This window comes from Chiloscyllium plagiosum, chromosome 19, assembly GCF_004010195.1.
Source record: "Chiloscyllium plagiosum isolate BGI_BamShark_2017 chromosome 19, ASM401019v2, whole genome shotgun sequence".
NCBI classification, from domain to species: domain Eukaryota; kingdom Metazoa; phylum Chordata; class Chondrichthyes; order Orectolobiformes; family Hemiscylliidae; genus Chiloscyllium; species Chiloscyllium plagiosum.
Window position 1 is genome coordinate 64,460,425 of NC_057728.1, and position 18,362 is coordinate 64,478,786.

The 18,362-nt window shown below is 43.3% G+C and overlaps 1 protein-coding gene across 2 annotated transcripts in view; it reads right to left on the reverse strand.

The window, feature by feature from the left end:
- Positions 1-18,362, reverse strand: part of pah (phenylalanine hydroxylase) — a 102,927-nt gene that overhangs the window by 17,973 nt on the left and 66,592 nt on the right. For both annotated transcript variants that reach the window (XM_043708757.1, XM_043708756.1), the window contains 4 exons: positions 17,787-17,856; positions 12,369-12,425; positions 4,119-4,214; positions 3,880-4,013 (listed from right to left, as the gene is read on the reverse strand). In XM_043708757.1, coding sequence (XP_043564692.1) covers positions 3,880-4,013; positions 4,119-4,214; positions 12,369-12,425; positions 17,787-17,856 — 357 coding nt within the window. The remainder of the gene's footprint in view (positions 1-3,879; positions 4,014-4,118; positions 4,215-12,368; positions 12,426-17,786; positions 17,857-18,362) is intronic.

Genomic DNA, 18,362 nt, shown 5'->3' on the forward strand with positions numbered 1-18,362 from the left:
AGACTGTCAGCCTGTAACTGAGCATTGAACACACAGACTGTCAGCCTGTAACTGAGCAAAGAACACACAGCCTGTAACTGAGAACTAAACACACAGCCCATCCAATTGTAACTGAGTACCGAACACAGCCCGTCAGCTTGTAACTGAACACCGACCACACAGGCAGGTAGTCTGTAATTGAGAACTGAACACAAAGACAGTCAGCTTGTAACTGAGCACTGAAAACACAGCACATCAGCCTGTAACTGAACACCAAACAGACTGACTGTCAGCCGGTAAATGAGCACTGAACACACTGTCAGCCTGTAACTGAGCACTGAACACACAGCCTGTCAGCCTGTAACTGAGCACTGAACACACAGACTGTCAGCCTCTAACTGAGCACCAAACACAGGCTGTCATCCTGTAACTGAGCATTGAACTCACAGACCATCACCCTGTAACTGAGCACTGATCAAATAGCCTGTCAGCCTGTAACTGAGCATTGAACACACAGACTGTCAGCCTGTAACTGAGCATTGAACACACAGACTGTCAGCCTGTAACTGAGCACTGAACACACAGCCCATCAGCCTGTAACTGAACACCAAACACACAGCCTGTCAGCCTGAAACTGAGCACCAAACACACAGCCTGTCAGCCTGAAACTGAGCACTGAACACACTGACTGTTAGCCTGTAAGTGAGCACTGAACACACAGCCCATCAGCCTGTAACTGAACACCAAACAGACTGACTGTCAGCCTGTAAATGAGCACTGAACACACTGTCAGCCTGTAACTGATCACTGAACACACAGCCTGTCAGCCTGTAACTGAGTACTGAACACACAGAATGTCAGCCTGTAACTGAGCACTGGACACACAGACTGTCAGCCTGTAACTGAGCACTGAACACACAGACTGTCAGCCTCTAACTGAGCACCAAACACAGGCTGTCATCCTGTAACTGAGCATTGAACTCACAGCCCATCACCCTGTAACTGAGCACTGATCAAATAGCCTGTCAGCCTGTAACTGAGCATTGAACACACAGACTGTCAGCCTGTAACTGAGCACTGAACACACAGACTGTCAGCCTGTAACTAAGCATTGAACACAGACTGTCAGCCTGTATCTGAGCACCAAACATAGACTGTCAGCCTGTAACTGAGCACCAACCATACAGCCTGGCAGCCTGTAACTGAGCACTGAACACACAGCCTGTCAGCCACTAACTGAGCACTGAACGCACAGCCCATCCGCCTGTAACTGAGCACCAAACACAGGCTCTCATCCTGTAACTGAGCATTGAACTCAGAACCCATCAGCCTGTAACTGAGCACTGATCACATAGCCTGTCTGAACCCACATACTGTCAGCCTGTAACTGAGCACTGAACACACAGGCTGTCAAACTGTATCTGCGCACTGATACACTGACTGTCAGACTGTAACTGAGCACCACACACATTGCCTGTCAGCCTGTAACTAAGCACTGAGCACACAGCTTATCAGCCTGTAACTGAGCAGTGAACACACATCCCATCAGCCTGTAACTGAACACCAAACACACTGACTGACAGCCTGTAAAGAGAACTGAACACACTGACTGTCAGCCTGTAATGATCATTGAACACACCGACTGTCAGCCTGTAACTGAGCATTGAACACACAAAAATGTCAGCCTGTAATTGAGCACTGGACACACAGACTGTCAGCCTGTAACTGAGCACTGAACACACAGCCTATTAACATGTAACTGAGCACTGAACACACTGACTGTCAGCCTGTAACTGAGCATTGAACTCACAGCCCGTCAGCCTGTAACTGAGCACTGATCACATAGCCTGTCAGCCTGTGACTGAGCACTGAACACACCGACTGTCAGCCTGAAATGGAACACTGAACACACACAGACTGTCAGCCTGCAACTGAGCACTGAACACACTGACTGTCAGCCTGTAACTGAGCACTGAACACACAGACTGTCAGCCTCTAACTGAGCACCAAACACAGGCTGTGATCCTGTAACTGAGCATTGAACTCACAGCCCGTCAGCCTGTAATTGAGCACTGATCACATACCCTTTCAGCCTGTAACTGAGCACTGAACACACAGCCTGTCAGCCTTTACTTACTACTGAACACATGACTGTCAGCCTGTAACTGAGCACTGAACCCACATACTGTCAGCCTGTAACTGAGCACTGAACCCACAGCCCGTCAGCCTGTAACTGAGCACTGAACACACAGCCTGTCAGCCTTTACTTACTACTGAACACATGACTGTCAGCCTGTAACTGAGCACTGAACCCACAGACCATCAGCCTGTAACTGAGCACTGAACACACTGACTGTCAGCTTGTAACTGAGCACTGAACCCACAGACTGTTAGCCTGTACCCTAGTGAATGTGTATTAATAAAGCTATGTGTCATGTACACAGGCTGGTAGTCTCCAAGTAAGTGCAAAGTGAGTACATGCTCAGAAAGCAGGCTAAGAGCCAGAATCATGCTGGCCTTGCCAGAGATGTCCACATTCCATGAGTGAATTAGTATGCATCCTCTGTAGTGTGTGTGTGCGCGTGTGTGCATTTGTATGTGTGAGTATGTGTTCAAGTGTGTGTGTGTGTGTGTGAGAGAGAGAGAGAGAGAGAGAGAGAAAGAGAGAGAGCAAAGTGTCCATTATACCACCAATTTTGGTGTCATTCACAAACTTACCAAACTCCTCCTATATTCTCACCCAAATCATTTACATAATGACAAATATAAGTGGTCCTAGTACCGATCCCTGCAGAACACCATTGGTCACAGGCCTCCAGTTCAAAAACAAACTTTCACCACCACGCTCTGCCTCCTACCATCAAGCCAACTTTGTATCCAATTGGCAAGCTCACACTGAATCCTATGGGATCTAACTTTACTAACTGGTCTACCATATGGAATCTTATTAAAGGATTTACTAAAGTCCAAGTAAATAACTTCTACCACTCTGCCCTCATCAATCCTTTTGGCTAATTCTGCAAAAGACTCAATCAATTTTGTGTGACATGATTTTCCACACACAAGGCTATTCTGGCTATCCCTAATCATTCTTAGCCTCTCTAATGCATCTAAAAGCTATCTTTCAGAATCACTTCCAACAAACACACCCTCTACTGATGTCAAACTCACAGGTCTATAGTTTCCAGACTTCTCCTTACAAGACAATGTTAGCCCCTTCCAGTCCTCTGGCACTTCACCTGTGGTTATAGACGATACTAATACTTCTGCTAGGGTGCCCACAATTTCCTCTCCAACTTCCTATAATATCCTAGGATACGTTTGAGCATGGGGTGTGTTGGATAGAAGTAAAAATGAAGTTCTGTGATGGGGTAGAAAACAGGAGAGATCAAATGATAGAAGAGTTGGTCCTCCAGGGTCAATGGGATGGGGCAGAAAAAGAAACAAAAGATGTAGATTGAATGGCCACTTTGCAGAAAACCTCAGGTGAGTGTGTAAAATGTCTTGCCACGCCATTTGGAGTCAACCACATTGCTGTGGGTCTGGAGTCGCATGTAGGCCAGAGTGGGTGAAGGCAGCAGATTTCCTTCCTTAAAGTGAACCAAAGGGCTTCTCCAACAATTAATAATAGCTTTCTTGGTCACCATGACTGAGACCAGCTTTATATTGAAGAATGTTTTTATGAAATTGAATTTAAATTCCACTAGCTGCTATGTTGGGCTTTGAACTCATTGCTCAAGAGCATTAGTTCGGGTCTCTGGTGGGCTAGTCATGACTACAATACAACCTCCTCCAAGCATTTCAAGGGATAATGTATAAAGGCGGGAAAATGGAATTGAGATAAAGCATAGTCATGAACCAGGTCAAGTGTCTCATTTTATTTGCAACGTGCCAAGTTACCTCACTTTCTCCTTTGCATCTTCAAACGATTCAGCAACAAAGTAGATTGGTTGGAATTTAGTGATTGGATATTTCTGATCAACTGTCTTTACTGGGTCAAAGGGACGCAGTTCTGGTTCATTTGTTAGGCAATACTGGAAAGGAAAATGTCATTCACTTAGACTGGTGCAATTTCTACTGTAAGCATGAGCACAGAAAGACAAACATCTGAGAGGGAAGGGCAATGGAAAACAACTGACCTGCAGCTCTCCAAAGGATGACAGTAGCCCTGCGCCATATGCCTTAATCTCGGTATTCTGCTTACAGAGACCGAACTCCACTGTGAACCAATAAACCTGTGAATCAGAACAGGAAGAGGATCTAGTCAGCAGGATCTGGGCTGGCAAACTACATTATCAAACTGACTCGTCTGGGAACACCTGTAGCCAGAGCTCTTCACTAAGATTGTGTGGGAAAATGCTGAGAGCAAAACTGGATATTTGGAGTTACATTTTCAAAAGAATTATTTCACTGGATGTGGGCAGGCATGCATTTACTTGCCCAAAGAGCAGTTATGAAATAAGCACACTGCTGTCTACCAGGCCAGGTGCCCTCCCAACGCCAAGATATGCAATAATGTCAGTGCTTGACAATATCTCGGATGTGAATTCCCCAGTTTCAGCCAGACTTCTGAATGAGGCAAACAGTATTCTGAGAGACCTTGGTCCCTCAAGCGTGGCTGAGCCTGCATGAAATCATTTGGCATGTAATCCTGATGGTGACATTCATCCTATTATCTGACAGCCACCATGTGTAAGGTTGAGTTTGGAGATGAGGCAATTGTTTTTATGAGGAGAGACTGAGTAGACTGGGGTTATATTAGACCAGAATTCAGAAGAATGGGGGTGGGGGGGAATCTAATAGAAATATGTAAAATTATGAAAGGAATAGATAAGGTAGAAGTAGAGGAGATGTTTCCACTGGTGGGTGAAACTTGGACAAGAGGACATAGCCTCAAAATTAGGGGGAGCAGATTTAGGACTGAATTGAGAAGGAACCTCTACACCCAGAGGGTTGTTAGTCTATGGAATTCCCTGCCCAGGGAAGTAGTTAAGAAATCCTCATAGAATGTTTTTAAAGTTAAGGTAGATAGATTTTTGAACAGTGAAGGAATTAAGTGAAGGAATTAAGGGTTACGGTGAGCGGGTGGGTAAGTTGAACTGAGTCTACGAAAAGATCTTGATCTTATTGAATGGTGGAGCAGGCTCGAAGGGCCGGATGGCCTATTCCTGTTCCTAGGATTATTAGGGAATTTCATCCTGGTTTATCAAGGTGATCACGTGCCCCAATACCACCACTTAAAGAGAAGCAAGCGTGTATTTGTGCTTGGGGTGCAATTGTTTTCAGATTGTTCAAATGAAGATGAATTTGATGCAAATCAATCTGAGATATATATTGCCCATATGTGTCAGATATCTGGTTTGGTGAAAGGATGTGTATTTTTAAAATTCTTATCCAATGTGATAGATGAAAATATGAACCAGGGATCCAATGACAGGACATTTAGGACTGAGATGAGGAGAAATCTCTTCACCCAGAGAGTGGGAAGCCTGTGGGATTCTCTGCCACAGAAAGTGGCTGAGGCCAAAAAATCAAATGTATTTACAGAAGGAGTTAGATTTTGATTTTAGGGTTAAAGGAGTCAAACAGTATGGGGGAGAAAGTGGGAATAGTGATTGAGTTGGATGATCAGCCATGATCATACTGAATAATGGAGAAGGCTTGAAGGGCCTAATGGCCTACTCCTGCTCCTACTTCCTACGTTTTGATGACTCATGCTCATTTCTCCTCAGGGTCCTTTGCTCTCCTCTTCGTTACTTTTTTAATGTCAAAGTACATTATGATGAGGAAAAAGAGCATAAATTAGTTTGCTGATGTCTTCCTCATGTCTGCTTAAAGTCATCTTCCTGAAAGGTCATCAACCTGGAAGCAGCTGTCTTCCTTTGAAGTACTATTCTGTTTCCCTTCATCACTGTAGATTCATTTGGTCTGCTATTGGATGTTGTTCATAGTTTTGAGCATGGAGTCCTTACCTGGTCCTGGGGCAACTCCTAAGAGTCGAGAGTGTGGTGCTGGAAAAGTAGAGCAGACCAGGCAGCAATCTGAGGAGCAAGAGGATCTACGTTTCGGGCAAAAGCCCTTCATCAGGAACCAAGGTTAGGTGTTTTCCAGCACCACACCCTCGACTCTGATCTCAGCATCTGCAGTTCTTGCAACTCCTAAGAGGTTAGGGTCAACTACCCATGTGGGCTGATATGTTCCCAATAGCATTTCTGCCATACTGGAGTTGACCAGTGTCTGAAAAAGTGGTATTACATGGTCCGAAATCTAAAGGAATAGATAAAGCTTTAAATTTATATGGTAACTTTGAGGATGACAGAGCATTCCAAAGTACTTTATGGATAACAAGCTATTTTTGAAGCGTACTCACTGTTGTAATGCAAAAAACAGTGGAACCAGCCACATCCCTGAAACAACAATATGACCATTACCAGATATCTGCTTTTTATCAATGTTTCCTGGGAGATAAATATGGGTCAAGGCACAGGAGAGAACTTGCCTGGCTTTCTTTAATTAGTGACCTTGGGACCTTTTACGTCCACTGAAGAAGGAAGGCAGGCCACTCATCCCATTACATCTGTGCTTGCTCTCTGTGATACTGTTTGAATTAATCCAACCAACCGCATCACCCTAAAGCCTTTCCCTGCAGCCGACAAATCATCCCTTTCTGGCAATTCTCCAATTCCCTTTTGAAAGCCATGATTGAATGTGTCTCCACAACACTCTCAGGTAGGACATTTCAGATCCTAACCATAAGATTACAAGGTCATAAGATGTAGGAGCAGAAGCTGGCTGTTGAGTCTTTCTGTTCTGCCGTTCCATGAGGTAATGGCTGATCTGAGAATCCTCAACTCCACTTCCTAACCTCTCTGCACACCTCTTGATTTATTTTTGAATGAAAATCTATTTATCCCTTGAATGCACTTAATGACCTAGTCTCGACAGCCCTCTGTGGTAAAGAATTTCACAGACCTAATAGCCTCTGAGACAAGAAATTTCTCTTCAGCTTTGTCTTAAATGTGTCTCCCCTTATTCAGAGAGTAGGCCCTCCAGTCCTAGTCTCTCCCAGGAGATACCTACTGCATTGAGGAGGTGTTATCAAGCAGCATCTCCTCAGCAATAGCCTGCTCACTGGTGCCCTGTTTGCATTCTGACAGGGCCACTTAGCTCCTGACCTCATTATGGCCTTGTTTCAAACATGGACAAAGCAGGAGAATCTGAGAGGGGAGATGAGAGTGACTACCCTTGACATCATTCTTTACCTCGGAGAGTTGTGGAGGCTCAATTATTGAGCAGGGTCAAGACAGAAATCGATGAATGTCTGGAGACTAATAATCACATCAAGGAATATGGCGATAGTACAGGAAATGAGGTAGATAATCAGCCATGATCTAATTGATAGGCAAAGCAGGCTTGATGGACTGAATGGCCCACCCTTGCTCCTATGGGTTTCTAACCTGACATCTGTCACATGCCCCTTTTTTCCTGCTACGTCTAACTCCTAACCACTTTTGTCATCTAAGGGGTGGTTCACAGAACAGCACAGAGCCTCCTGAGATTTGCGATGGCACTCTCTGTGTAGTGATCCCATCCGTCTGACCCGCATTCAGAGCTCAGGAGAACAAACCCACTCTGCTGCTGGTCCCAGCTGCTGCAGTTTAAAGCATTCATCACTTTGAAGCAATTGATGCTGTTGTTCTCATTATTTAATACCCAGCTCATAATTACCAAGGCTTTAATTCTTTAATTGTTTGATTTTGTTTCTACGTCCCATTGAGGCTGAAAGGCATGGGATAATGATACATAATTGCTTAACCTTTAAGATACTGCTTCCAGGCTGTTCCTGGGTTAGATTAGAAAGGCTACAGTCTCATCTTAATGGCAAGTCAACAGATTTCCTTCAGATAACAGGCTGGACACTTAAAATTGATGTTTTATACTCTGCTAGCAAGTGTTACTCTGTTTTAATGCTAATTTTAACTTTATTACAACTTGGAATACACAGGGGCTTCCAATTTACCAATGTCCACCTTACAAATGCTTATATTTACCAACAGGATGCCATGCAGGGGAGCAATTTTAAAGATCCAACATACAAAAGTTCCCTAACTTACAAACGGCTACTTTATATTGTCATGTTTTATGTTCTGGCTCACGTACAATTCAAGTTACAAACAGAATGGAACCTGATTGCATCCTGGGAGCTGCTGGGTTTTCTCTTGAGAATTTTACTGAAGGTTGTTTATTCTACCACAACATACAACTTATCGATATTTCCCTGTGTATCACCTGAAGAAGTATGGATATGTTTTTAAAATTAATTCATATAGTTTATTCATGTTTATTTGTGCGAAGTGTCATTATCAAGGTCATCTCTCCTAATTGTGCTTAACCTCAATGGCTTGTGAGACCTTTTCAAAGGAATAGTCCTTTGTTAATAATCAACCACATTGCTGTGGGTCTGGAGTCACATGTAGGCCAGACCAGACCAGGTAAGGATGGCAGATTTCCTTCCCTAAAGGACGAGTGAACCAGATGGCTTTTAAAGGAAATTGATAATGATTGCGTAGCTACACTTTATTTATGGATTTTTAAAAATTGAATTCAAATGTCATCGATCATTGGTGGAATTCAAACCATGGCCCCACAGCATTAGAGCATTGGCCCTTTCGGGCATGACATCTGCTGTCATTACCAGGTCTAAACCATTCATTACTCGACATCCCCAGCAATGTGGTTTAATCTTTCTTGCCCTCTGAAATGGCTGAGCAGGCCACTCTTTTCAATGACAATTAGGGATGGATTACAAGTGCTGGCTTTGCCAGTGGTGCTGACATCTCGTGAAAGAATAATGGAAAAAGATTATGGGTGGCATAGTGGCTCAGTGGTTAACGCTGCAGCCTCACAGCGCCAGGGACCTGGGTTTGATTCCAGCTTCGGGCGACTGTCTATGTGGAGTTTACATATCCTCCCTATGTCTGTGTGGGTTTCCTCCCACGGTCCAAAGATGTGCAGGTTAGGGTGGATTGGCCATAGGAAATGTAGGGTTATAGGGTAGCGGGAATGGGTCTGGGTGGGACCCTCCTCGGACGGTTGGTTTAATTGTCCCAGGTCCTGAACCATGCAGGCATTGGCAAGAAAGTTGGGAGATTTGTGTGGGATCAGCAGTGAGGAGTTCTCACGGTCAAGAGCAAAACATCCCATTTCCTAACCAGAGGTGTTGATGGGTGAGATGAGATTCTGAGCAGTGAGAAGCTTATCAGTACGCATTAACACCATAATTTGGTCACCGCTCCTCACTGTTATACAGTTTCCAATTTTCCCAGATAGAAACCAGAGGGTGACAATCCTTGATATGAAAGTCCAAGCAGGTACCTGGTGACTCCAGCTCACTGCTTGCTCCTCCGACTCCATATCACTTACTGACTTCACATGCAATGCTTCTTGGACAGTGAGTGCACAGTACCCCCTTCTCCATCCAACAGAATCTCGAGGACCCCTCTGTGCGAAGTGGGATGCTATTGCCCACTATCAGCAGCTCTAGGGCAAATAAAATGAACTGTGCCAGGCTTTAAAGATGGAACTGGTGCCAGGAAGCCCAGGCAACTGGCAACAGCTCTGCCCGCAATGAGCGGGAAAACATACAAGCCGTGCACTGTAGTGGCAAGGTACGCAGCTATTGAGGCAGGTTTAGGATGTTTGAGCCACAGGCTGGGGCTATTTTCCCTGGAATGCTGGAGGCGGAGGGATGAACTTACAGAGATTTATGAAATCATGAGAGGCATTGATAGGGTGATTAGACAAGGTATTTTCCCCAGGGTGGGGGAGTCCAATTTTAGAGACACAAGTTTGAGGTGAGAGGGGAAAGATGTAAAGGGGACCTAAGGAAAAATATTTTCAAGCAGAGGGTGATGGATGTATGGAATGAGCTGCCAGAGGAAGTGGTGGAAGCTGGTTTAATTATAACATTTAAAAGACATCTGGATGGGTATATGAATAGGAAGGGTTTAGAGGGATATGGGCCAAATGCTGGCAAATGGGACTAGATTAGTTTAAGATTTCTGGTCTGGAGTTGGACTGAAGATCTGTTTCTATGCTGCACAGCTCTACGACTCTATGATTCGTTTCTGGGAGATAACTCACCAGGACTCATAGAGAGAAATCCTCCAGGAAACCGCCAAAATAGACACAAACCAATTTCTGGGTAAGATTCAGCCCATTGTATGTCAACAGAAGTGGACAATTCTAAGGTTGTTTCTAACCCACTATGACAGGAAGAGCAGAAACAATAATCATAGAATACAATCCCTCTAGTGTGGAAACATGTCATTTGGCCCAACAAGTCCACACTGACCTTCCAACAAGTACCCTGCCCAGACCCATTCCCCTATTACTTTACATTTACCCATGACTAATGCCTGAAGAAGGGCTAATGCCCGAAACGTCGATTCTCCTGTTCCCTAGATGCTGCCTGACCTGCTGCGCTTCTCCAGCAACACATTTCCATCTCTGATCTCCAGCATCTGCAGACCTCATTTTCTCTCCATGACTAATGCCCCTAACCTACACATCCCGGAACACTATGGGCAACTTAGCATGGCCAATTCAGCTAACTTGCGCATCTTTGAAGCGTGGGAGGAACCTGGACAGAATCCATGCAGACACGGGGAGATGGGGAAACTCCACACAGACAGTCGCCTGAAGCTGGAATTGAACCCGGGTCCCTGGTGCTGTGAGACAGCAGTGCTAAACACTGAGCCACCGTGCCCATTTGGAGCACTACTGGCAAAGCATGTTGCATTTTAAATCCTGTTAATGGTGATTTTGTACATTTTGTCAATCAATTATTTTAAAATTCTGACAAAGTATTTGGAACAAAGAAACAAACTATTCAACCAACTGCCCCAAGCAAGAGTTTCTGCACCACAATAGTCTCCTTCCGTTTCTCCAAGTTCCCCTCCAAGCCAGTCACCATACTGACTTGGAAATATATTACTGTTTCTTCACTGTCACTCGGTCAAAATTCAGGAACTCCCTTCCTATCCGCATTGTAAGCATCTCTGCATCAAGTGAACTGCAAGGGCTCAAGAAGCCAGCTCACTATCACCTTCTCAAGGGCAGTTAGGGAGGTGAAATAGATACTGGTCCAGCCAGCAATGACCATGTCTCAAGATTAAATCAAATAAATTGTATCTTCCTACCTGTTTCTTCCCACATGTGTGTCTAGATTACTTTTTAATTAATTTGCTTCGATCATTCTTTGTGAGAGCGACTTCTACATTCCCAAAGTTCTCTGAGTGGAAAAGTTTCTGGATTGCTCTCTGGATTTATTAGAAACTTAGAATATAGGTGCAGGTGTAGGCCATTTGACCCTTCAAGCCTGCACCACCATTCAATATGATCATGGCTGATCATGCTCTCTCAGTATTCCATTCCCATACCCCTTGATCCCTTTAGCCACAAGGGCCATGCCCAGCTCCCTCTTGAATCTATCTAATGAACTGACCCCAACAGCTTCCTGAGGGAGAGAATTCCACAGGTTCACAACTCACTGAGTGAAGAAATTCTTCCTCATTCAGTCCTGAATGGCTTATCCCTTATTCTTAGATTGTGACTCCTAGTTCTGGACTTGCCCAACATCGAGAACATTCTTTCCACATCCAGCCTGTCCAGTCCCATCAGGATTTTATATGTTTCTATGAGATCCTCCTCATTCTTCTAAATTCAGATAGTACAAGCCCAGTCGATCCAGTCTTTCCTCATGTGTCATTTCTGCTATCCCGGGAATCAGTCTGGTGAACCTTTGCTGGACTCCCTCATGAGCAAGAATATCCTTCCTCAGACTAGAAGACCAAAACTGTACACAATATTCAAGATGTGGCCGTACCAAGGCCCTGGATAAGGCTGTCTTATATTGATAGCCTGTAGTATTGGTCCTTCCCATAAGTGTAAATATCTTTTGTATGTTCTACCTAATCAAACATTAAAGATATCTTCAGCTCATTCCAAAGACTTTCATCTTCTGGAGAAAACAGCCCAAGCTTGTCCATCCAGCCATTGTTCAATCTTTCCAAATAGGCATAAGCTTTCTGTTCTGGCCATTCCAGTAAATCTTTTTCACCCTTACTTCAGTTCATTTTATAATATGCAGACCAAAGTGGCTCACAGATCCTGTAAAATAGAACTGCAGAAAGTTGTCAGGAGTCTCCAGACAGTCTCTCCTGCCCAAATGGTCTGTCTCATTGTTCATGCTCCACAAAATTTGTGGCCTCCAGATCTAATTCTGTCAGTGTATCCTCCTATCCATTTCTCCCACATCTGTGCACTCCAGTGATCAGGTAAAATTTACATTACAGACAGACAGAAATGAAACGAGACTTCCTACATACCGTAGCAATCTTCTCAACATATTCATCCGGAGCACCCAGAGATGCAAGTCCTATTTCCTGCAAGAATAGGGAATGACAAACAACAGTTATTTAGTAAAAGGCATTGACAAGTTGGACACAAGATGAAATTAGAAGATGGCCATTCACAGGCCCCTGTTAATTGAACATTAAATCATAACAGTGTTTATATCACCCTTCTCCCACCCAACCACAGAACCTCTACCGTGGACCTTACATTTTACTTTTGTCCTACAGCAACAGCTTGCAATTATAAAGCAGGTTTAACATTGAGAAACCATGTCATTTCATGTATTCAGGCAAAAAAAAGGCAACGGGGAGACACTAGGACAGGCAACCAAAAAGAGATCAAAGAGATGGATTTTTACAGAGAATCTTAAAGGAAAGGGAAAAAGAGAATCAGCAAAGTGGTTTAGGGAGAGAATTCCAGAGATTTAAAGGTTGAGGCATGATTGGGGGAAGGGAACTTGAAGCTGTGTTTCTTGACTTGTCATAGTTTAACTTAAAGATCCACACATCTATAACATTCGAGGCTATGAGGGAAAGTGGGACTAGTGTAGGTATTTTAGGCAGTACAGACCTGATAGGCCAAGGGTCTTTTCTGTACTGACTCTATGGTTCATCCCCTGTAAATCCAAGTATCTCTAGGATTCCCTCAGAACTCAGACCCTGACAGCAGTGACAATGTCTGCAGCTCTGCTGGAAGTAGTTTGAATGACTCCCCAACTTCCAGTACCGACCACCACGCTCCAGGTGTGTTCTGACCAGAGAATTGTCCAATCAGCCATTCTGCGGAAGGAGGTACAGGTGGGTAATTCTTTTCTTCAACAACCTTGCTTCTGGGATTTAGCCCATGGGTGATAATTCCCCAGCTAAACCTCTCCCAGTCTGATTTTGACCAACAATCTCCATTACCACCAACACAAACGGCTGGAGCATTGTGCACAGCTTTATTCTCCTTATCTAAACAAGGATGCATCTACCAGGGAGGGAATACCACACAGATTCACCTGACTAATCTTTGTGGTGGTGGGATTGCTTTACGAAGAGATATTTAAGAACCTGGGCCGCATTCTCCAGCGTTTTCAAGAATTAGAGGAGATCTCATTGCAATTTACAAATTCTTTATGTGGTGTGTCATGGTGGATGGGGAAAGCTGTTTTCCCAAATTCTAGAATCTCTCAGAAGAGAAAACATCTTTTCTACAAGCACCTTGTCAAGACCTCACAGGATCTTCTATGTTTCAATCAAGGCACTCTTCTAAACTCAAGTGGATACTAGCCTACTCTGTCAAGTCTTTCCTTCTAAGACAACTCGCCCATTCCAGGTATTAATCTGGCAAACCCTGAACTGAACTGCTTCCTTGACACATACATCTTTCCTTTAAAAAAAAGAGACCAACTCTGTGCACAGTACACTAGCTGAATATAGCTGAAGCATAACCTCTGTACTTGTGTATTGTATTCCCCTTGCAATAAGCTATAACATTCTAGTAGCTTTTCTAATTACTTGCTGTACCTGCACACTAACCTTTAATGATCCATACGCAAGGACACAAATATCCCTCTGCATCTCAGGGCTCTGCAATCTTTTAGCATTTAGATAATACACATTTTTAAATTGTTGTCTTGCCAAAATGGACGATTTCACATTTTACCACGTAATGTAATCCATTTGCAAGATCTTTGTCCATTCACATAGTACATATCCTTGCAGCTTCATTATGTCCTTTTCACAAATTACTTTCCTATGTATCCATGCAACATTAAATAAATTTAACATTCGTAAGATCGGTTCCTTCATCCACGTCATTTATATAAATTATAAATAGCTGTGGTCCCAACGTTATTCCTTGTGGTACACCACTCATCACACCTTGCCAACCAAAACATGACCTACTTCTTTGCACGCTCTGCTTCCTGATGGCCAGCCAATCCTCTATCCATGCCAATATGTAACCCCCCACACAATAAGCCTTTATTCTCCAAAATAATATTTGGTATGGCACTTTATCAAATGCCTCCTGTAAACCAAAGTACAATACCAGTTTCACCAATTTCATCAGTTTACATTTACCATAAGACCATAAGCAATAGGAACAGCAGTCCACCATTCAGTCCAATCTTGGCTGATTTGACATTCCTCATATCCCATTTTATCATGGCTGCACACTGGACTTCTCCAAAGAACTTCAAGAGATTTATCATACATATTCTCTATTTCACAAACAAGACCAGAAATTGCTGAAAAAGCTCAGCAGGCCTGGTAGCATCTGTGGAGAAAAATCAGAGTTAACGTTTTAGGTCAAATGACCCTTCCTCAGAACTTCCCCAGTTCTGAAGAAGAGTCACTCAATCCAAAACGTTAACCTTGATTTCTCTCCACAGATGCTGCCAGACGTGCTGAGCTTTTCTAGCAATTTCTGTTTTTGTTTCTAATTTACAGCATCCGCAGTACTTTCAGTCTCATTTCACCAAACCTTTGAAGTTTTAAAACTCTATAGAATTATTTCCTTTTTAAAAGTCTCTAAAGAAACATTTACTCTCAATTTTTACATTTCTAGCTAGCTTCCTCTCACACATTAATTTTTCCTCTTTATTAATCTGCACCTTTAGTGACCTATCCGTTAATCTAATTTGCCAATTAATTTCAGCCATTCTGCTTTCACGTCCACATAATTTCCTTAATTTAAAATAACAGTCTTGGATCCACTCTTCTCTCTCTTAAACTGAATGTAAAATTCAATCATATTATTGTTACTGCTCCCCAGGAGGGGAGGGATGTGCCTGTATTATGACTTTTCCATTCATTAATCCTCCCTCATAGCACAATGTTAGGTCTAGCACAGCCTGCTCTCTGTTTGACTCCAGAGTGTAAAGTTCCAGAAACACTGAGAAGATTCTATGAATGATTTATCTGGGTTACCTTTACTGAAATTTCTATTCAATATGTAAATTAATTCACCCATGATTACAACAGGCCTTTCTCATAAGCTGTTTTTATTTGTTTCCTTTATTCTGTTACTCTTGTGGAGCTTTACATTACTCCCACAAGAGACATCTTGCCTTTATCATTTCTCAGCACTTCTACATCCTGGTTTCATGAACTTTGGTTATCTGTCTGTCTTGCGTCAATACTATTTTCATGGTGAATCAGTGGAATTCTCAGTCCCAGAGGGTGTGGAAGCTCAATCATTGAGCAGGTTCAAGACAGAAATCGATAGCAAGGTTTGTGAAGATTTGTAGCTCAGGTTGAGGTTTAGGGTGTAGGTTTGCTCGCTGAACTGTAGGTCTGATATCCAGACGTTTCATTACCCGGCTAGGTAACATCATTAGTGGCGACCTCCAAGTGAAGCAAAGCCGTTGTCTCCTGCTTTCTATTTATATATTTGTCCTGGATGGGGTTCCTAGGGTTTGTGGTAATGTCATTTCCTGTTCATTTTCTGAGGGGTTGACAGATGGTATCTAGATCTATGTGTTTGTTTATGGCGTTCTGGTTGGAGTGCCAGGCCTCTAGGAATTCTATTCAGCCCTCGCTTAGCCTGTCCCAGGATAGATGTGTTGTCCCAGTCGAAATGGTGGGTTTTTTCATCCGTGTGTAGGGCTACGAGGGAGAGAGGGTCGTGTCTTTTTGTGGCTAACTGGTGTTCGTGTATCCTGGTGGCTAACTTTCTTCCTGTTTGTCCTACGTAGTGTTTGTGGCAGTCCTTGCATGGAATTTTGTAGACGACGTTGTTTTGTCCATGGGCTGTACTGGGTCTTTTAAATTTGTTAGTTTTTGTTTGAGAGAAACTAACAAACTTAAAAGACCCAGTATAACCCATGGACAAAACCAACGTCGTTTACAAAATTCCATGCAAGGACTGCCACAAACACTACGTAGGACAAACAGGAAGAAAGTTAACCACTAGGATACATGAACACCAGTTAGCCACAAAAAGACACGACCCTCTCTCCCTCGTAGCCCTACACACGGATGAAAAAACCCACCATTTCGACTGGGACAACACATCTATCCTGGGACAGGCTAAGCAAAGACATGCCAGAGAATTCCTAGAGGCCTGGCATTCCAACCACAATGCCATAAACAAACATACACCTCTAGATACCATCTGTCAACCCCTCAGAAAATGAACAGGAAATGACATCACCACAAACCACAGGAACCCCATCCAGGACAAACATATAAATAGAAAGCAGGAGACAACAGCTTTACTTCACTTGGAGGTCGCCACTGATGATGTTACCTAGCCAGGTAATGAAACGTCTGGATATCAAACCTACAGCTCAGCGAGCAAACCTACACCCTAGAAATCAATAGGTCTCTCGATGCTAATGGTCTCAAGGGATATGAGATAGCAGACGTAGGTGATCAGCCTTGATTTGCTTGAATAGAGGAGCAAGTTTGATGGGCTGACTGGCCTACTTTTCCTTCTATTTCCTAAGTTCTCTTCTGTCACTGTCATTTACTAAAGTAGGCTGTTAGTTTCAGCATGGGCTCCTTCAGCACAGTTAGACCCCAGTGAATGTATTGAAGAAGGTCTAAAGCCTGCTGAGTGCCTTACTGATTGGGGTCGATAAATCTAACAGCAGGATGTATGCCTCCTTTGATGTGGTTGAAGCTCATTTGGCACTGGGAAGTGCTGGAGAAACTCAGTCAATCTAGTATTATCTGTGGAGAGAGAAACAGAGTTAATGTTTCAAGTCTGGAATGATTCTTCAGAGTTCAGACTTCTGAAAAAGAGTCATACCTGACTAGAAACATTAACTCTGTTTCTTTCTCCATAGATGCTGCCAGACCTGCTGAGTTTCTCCAGCACTTGTGGTTTTTATTTCAAATTTTCTGCATTTGCAATATTCCAGAGAATTGCACTAATGTTCCAATTGCCCTGAATTCAAATCCAATTAGTAGATAAATGTGGAATCAAAACACTAATAGTGATGATGATGTAAATATCTCGATTGTTGTAAAACCCCATCTGGTTCACTAATACCCTTTCAGGAAGGAAATCTGCCATCCTTACCTGGTTTGGCCTACACGTGACTCTAGAACAACAGCAATGCAGTCGATTCTAAATAGCCTGAGCTAGTCAATCAGGTCACAGGGACTTAGGGCTGGGCCATAATTCTGCCCTTGCCAGTAATGCCTCAAAATAATTTTTAGAAAAATAGCTCAGTTAGTCACTTAGTTCAAGGGCAATTGAGGGTAGTCAGTAAAGACTGGCCTTGACATTGTCTCTCACATCACATGAATGAAAAGAGGAAAGAGTGTGACAGAGAGAGAGAGAGAGAGAGAGAGAGAGATAGAGAAACAACAAAAACCATTATTCTTCAAATCAGTTTTCTTCATGTCAAGACTTTGAAACATTCCAGGATGTAGTTTGAAATATGTTGCACTGACCTGTGAAAATTGGGCAAATTTTGGATCAGCAAAGAGTGGCACATGCCCTAGCAATTCATGACACACGTCCCTAAAGATGGGAAGAAACACACAAATGAGTAACAGCATTCAAGTCTTCCCAGGAGCAGGGCCTACTGTACTAAATGTCATGACAGATGTGAAGAAGGTCACACAAAAATGTAAGCCATGAACTGTGAGCCTTTTCTGGATGGATAGAATTAAAGAGCAGAGAGCTTATGGCAAACTTACAATGAAAATACTTACAATGAACATACATTAAGCCCACACTTGGAATAACTGTGAATAATTCTATTGCAAAAATATTTTGGAGGCATTGGAGAAGGTGCAAACATATATCTATAAGGATGAGACCAGTACCAAAGGGTTTTAACCACTGCAGTAAGTTGTGGTTCTGTTCGCCGAGCTGGAAATTTTTGTTGCAAACGTTTCGTCCCCTGTCTAGGTGACATCCTCAGTGCTTGGGAGCCTCCTGTGAAGCACTTCTGTGGTGTTTCCTCCGGCATTAGACAGGGGACGAAACGTTTGCAACAAAAATTTCCAGCTCGGCGAACAGAA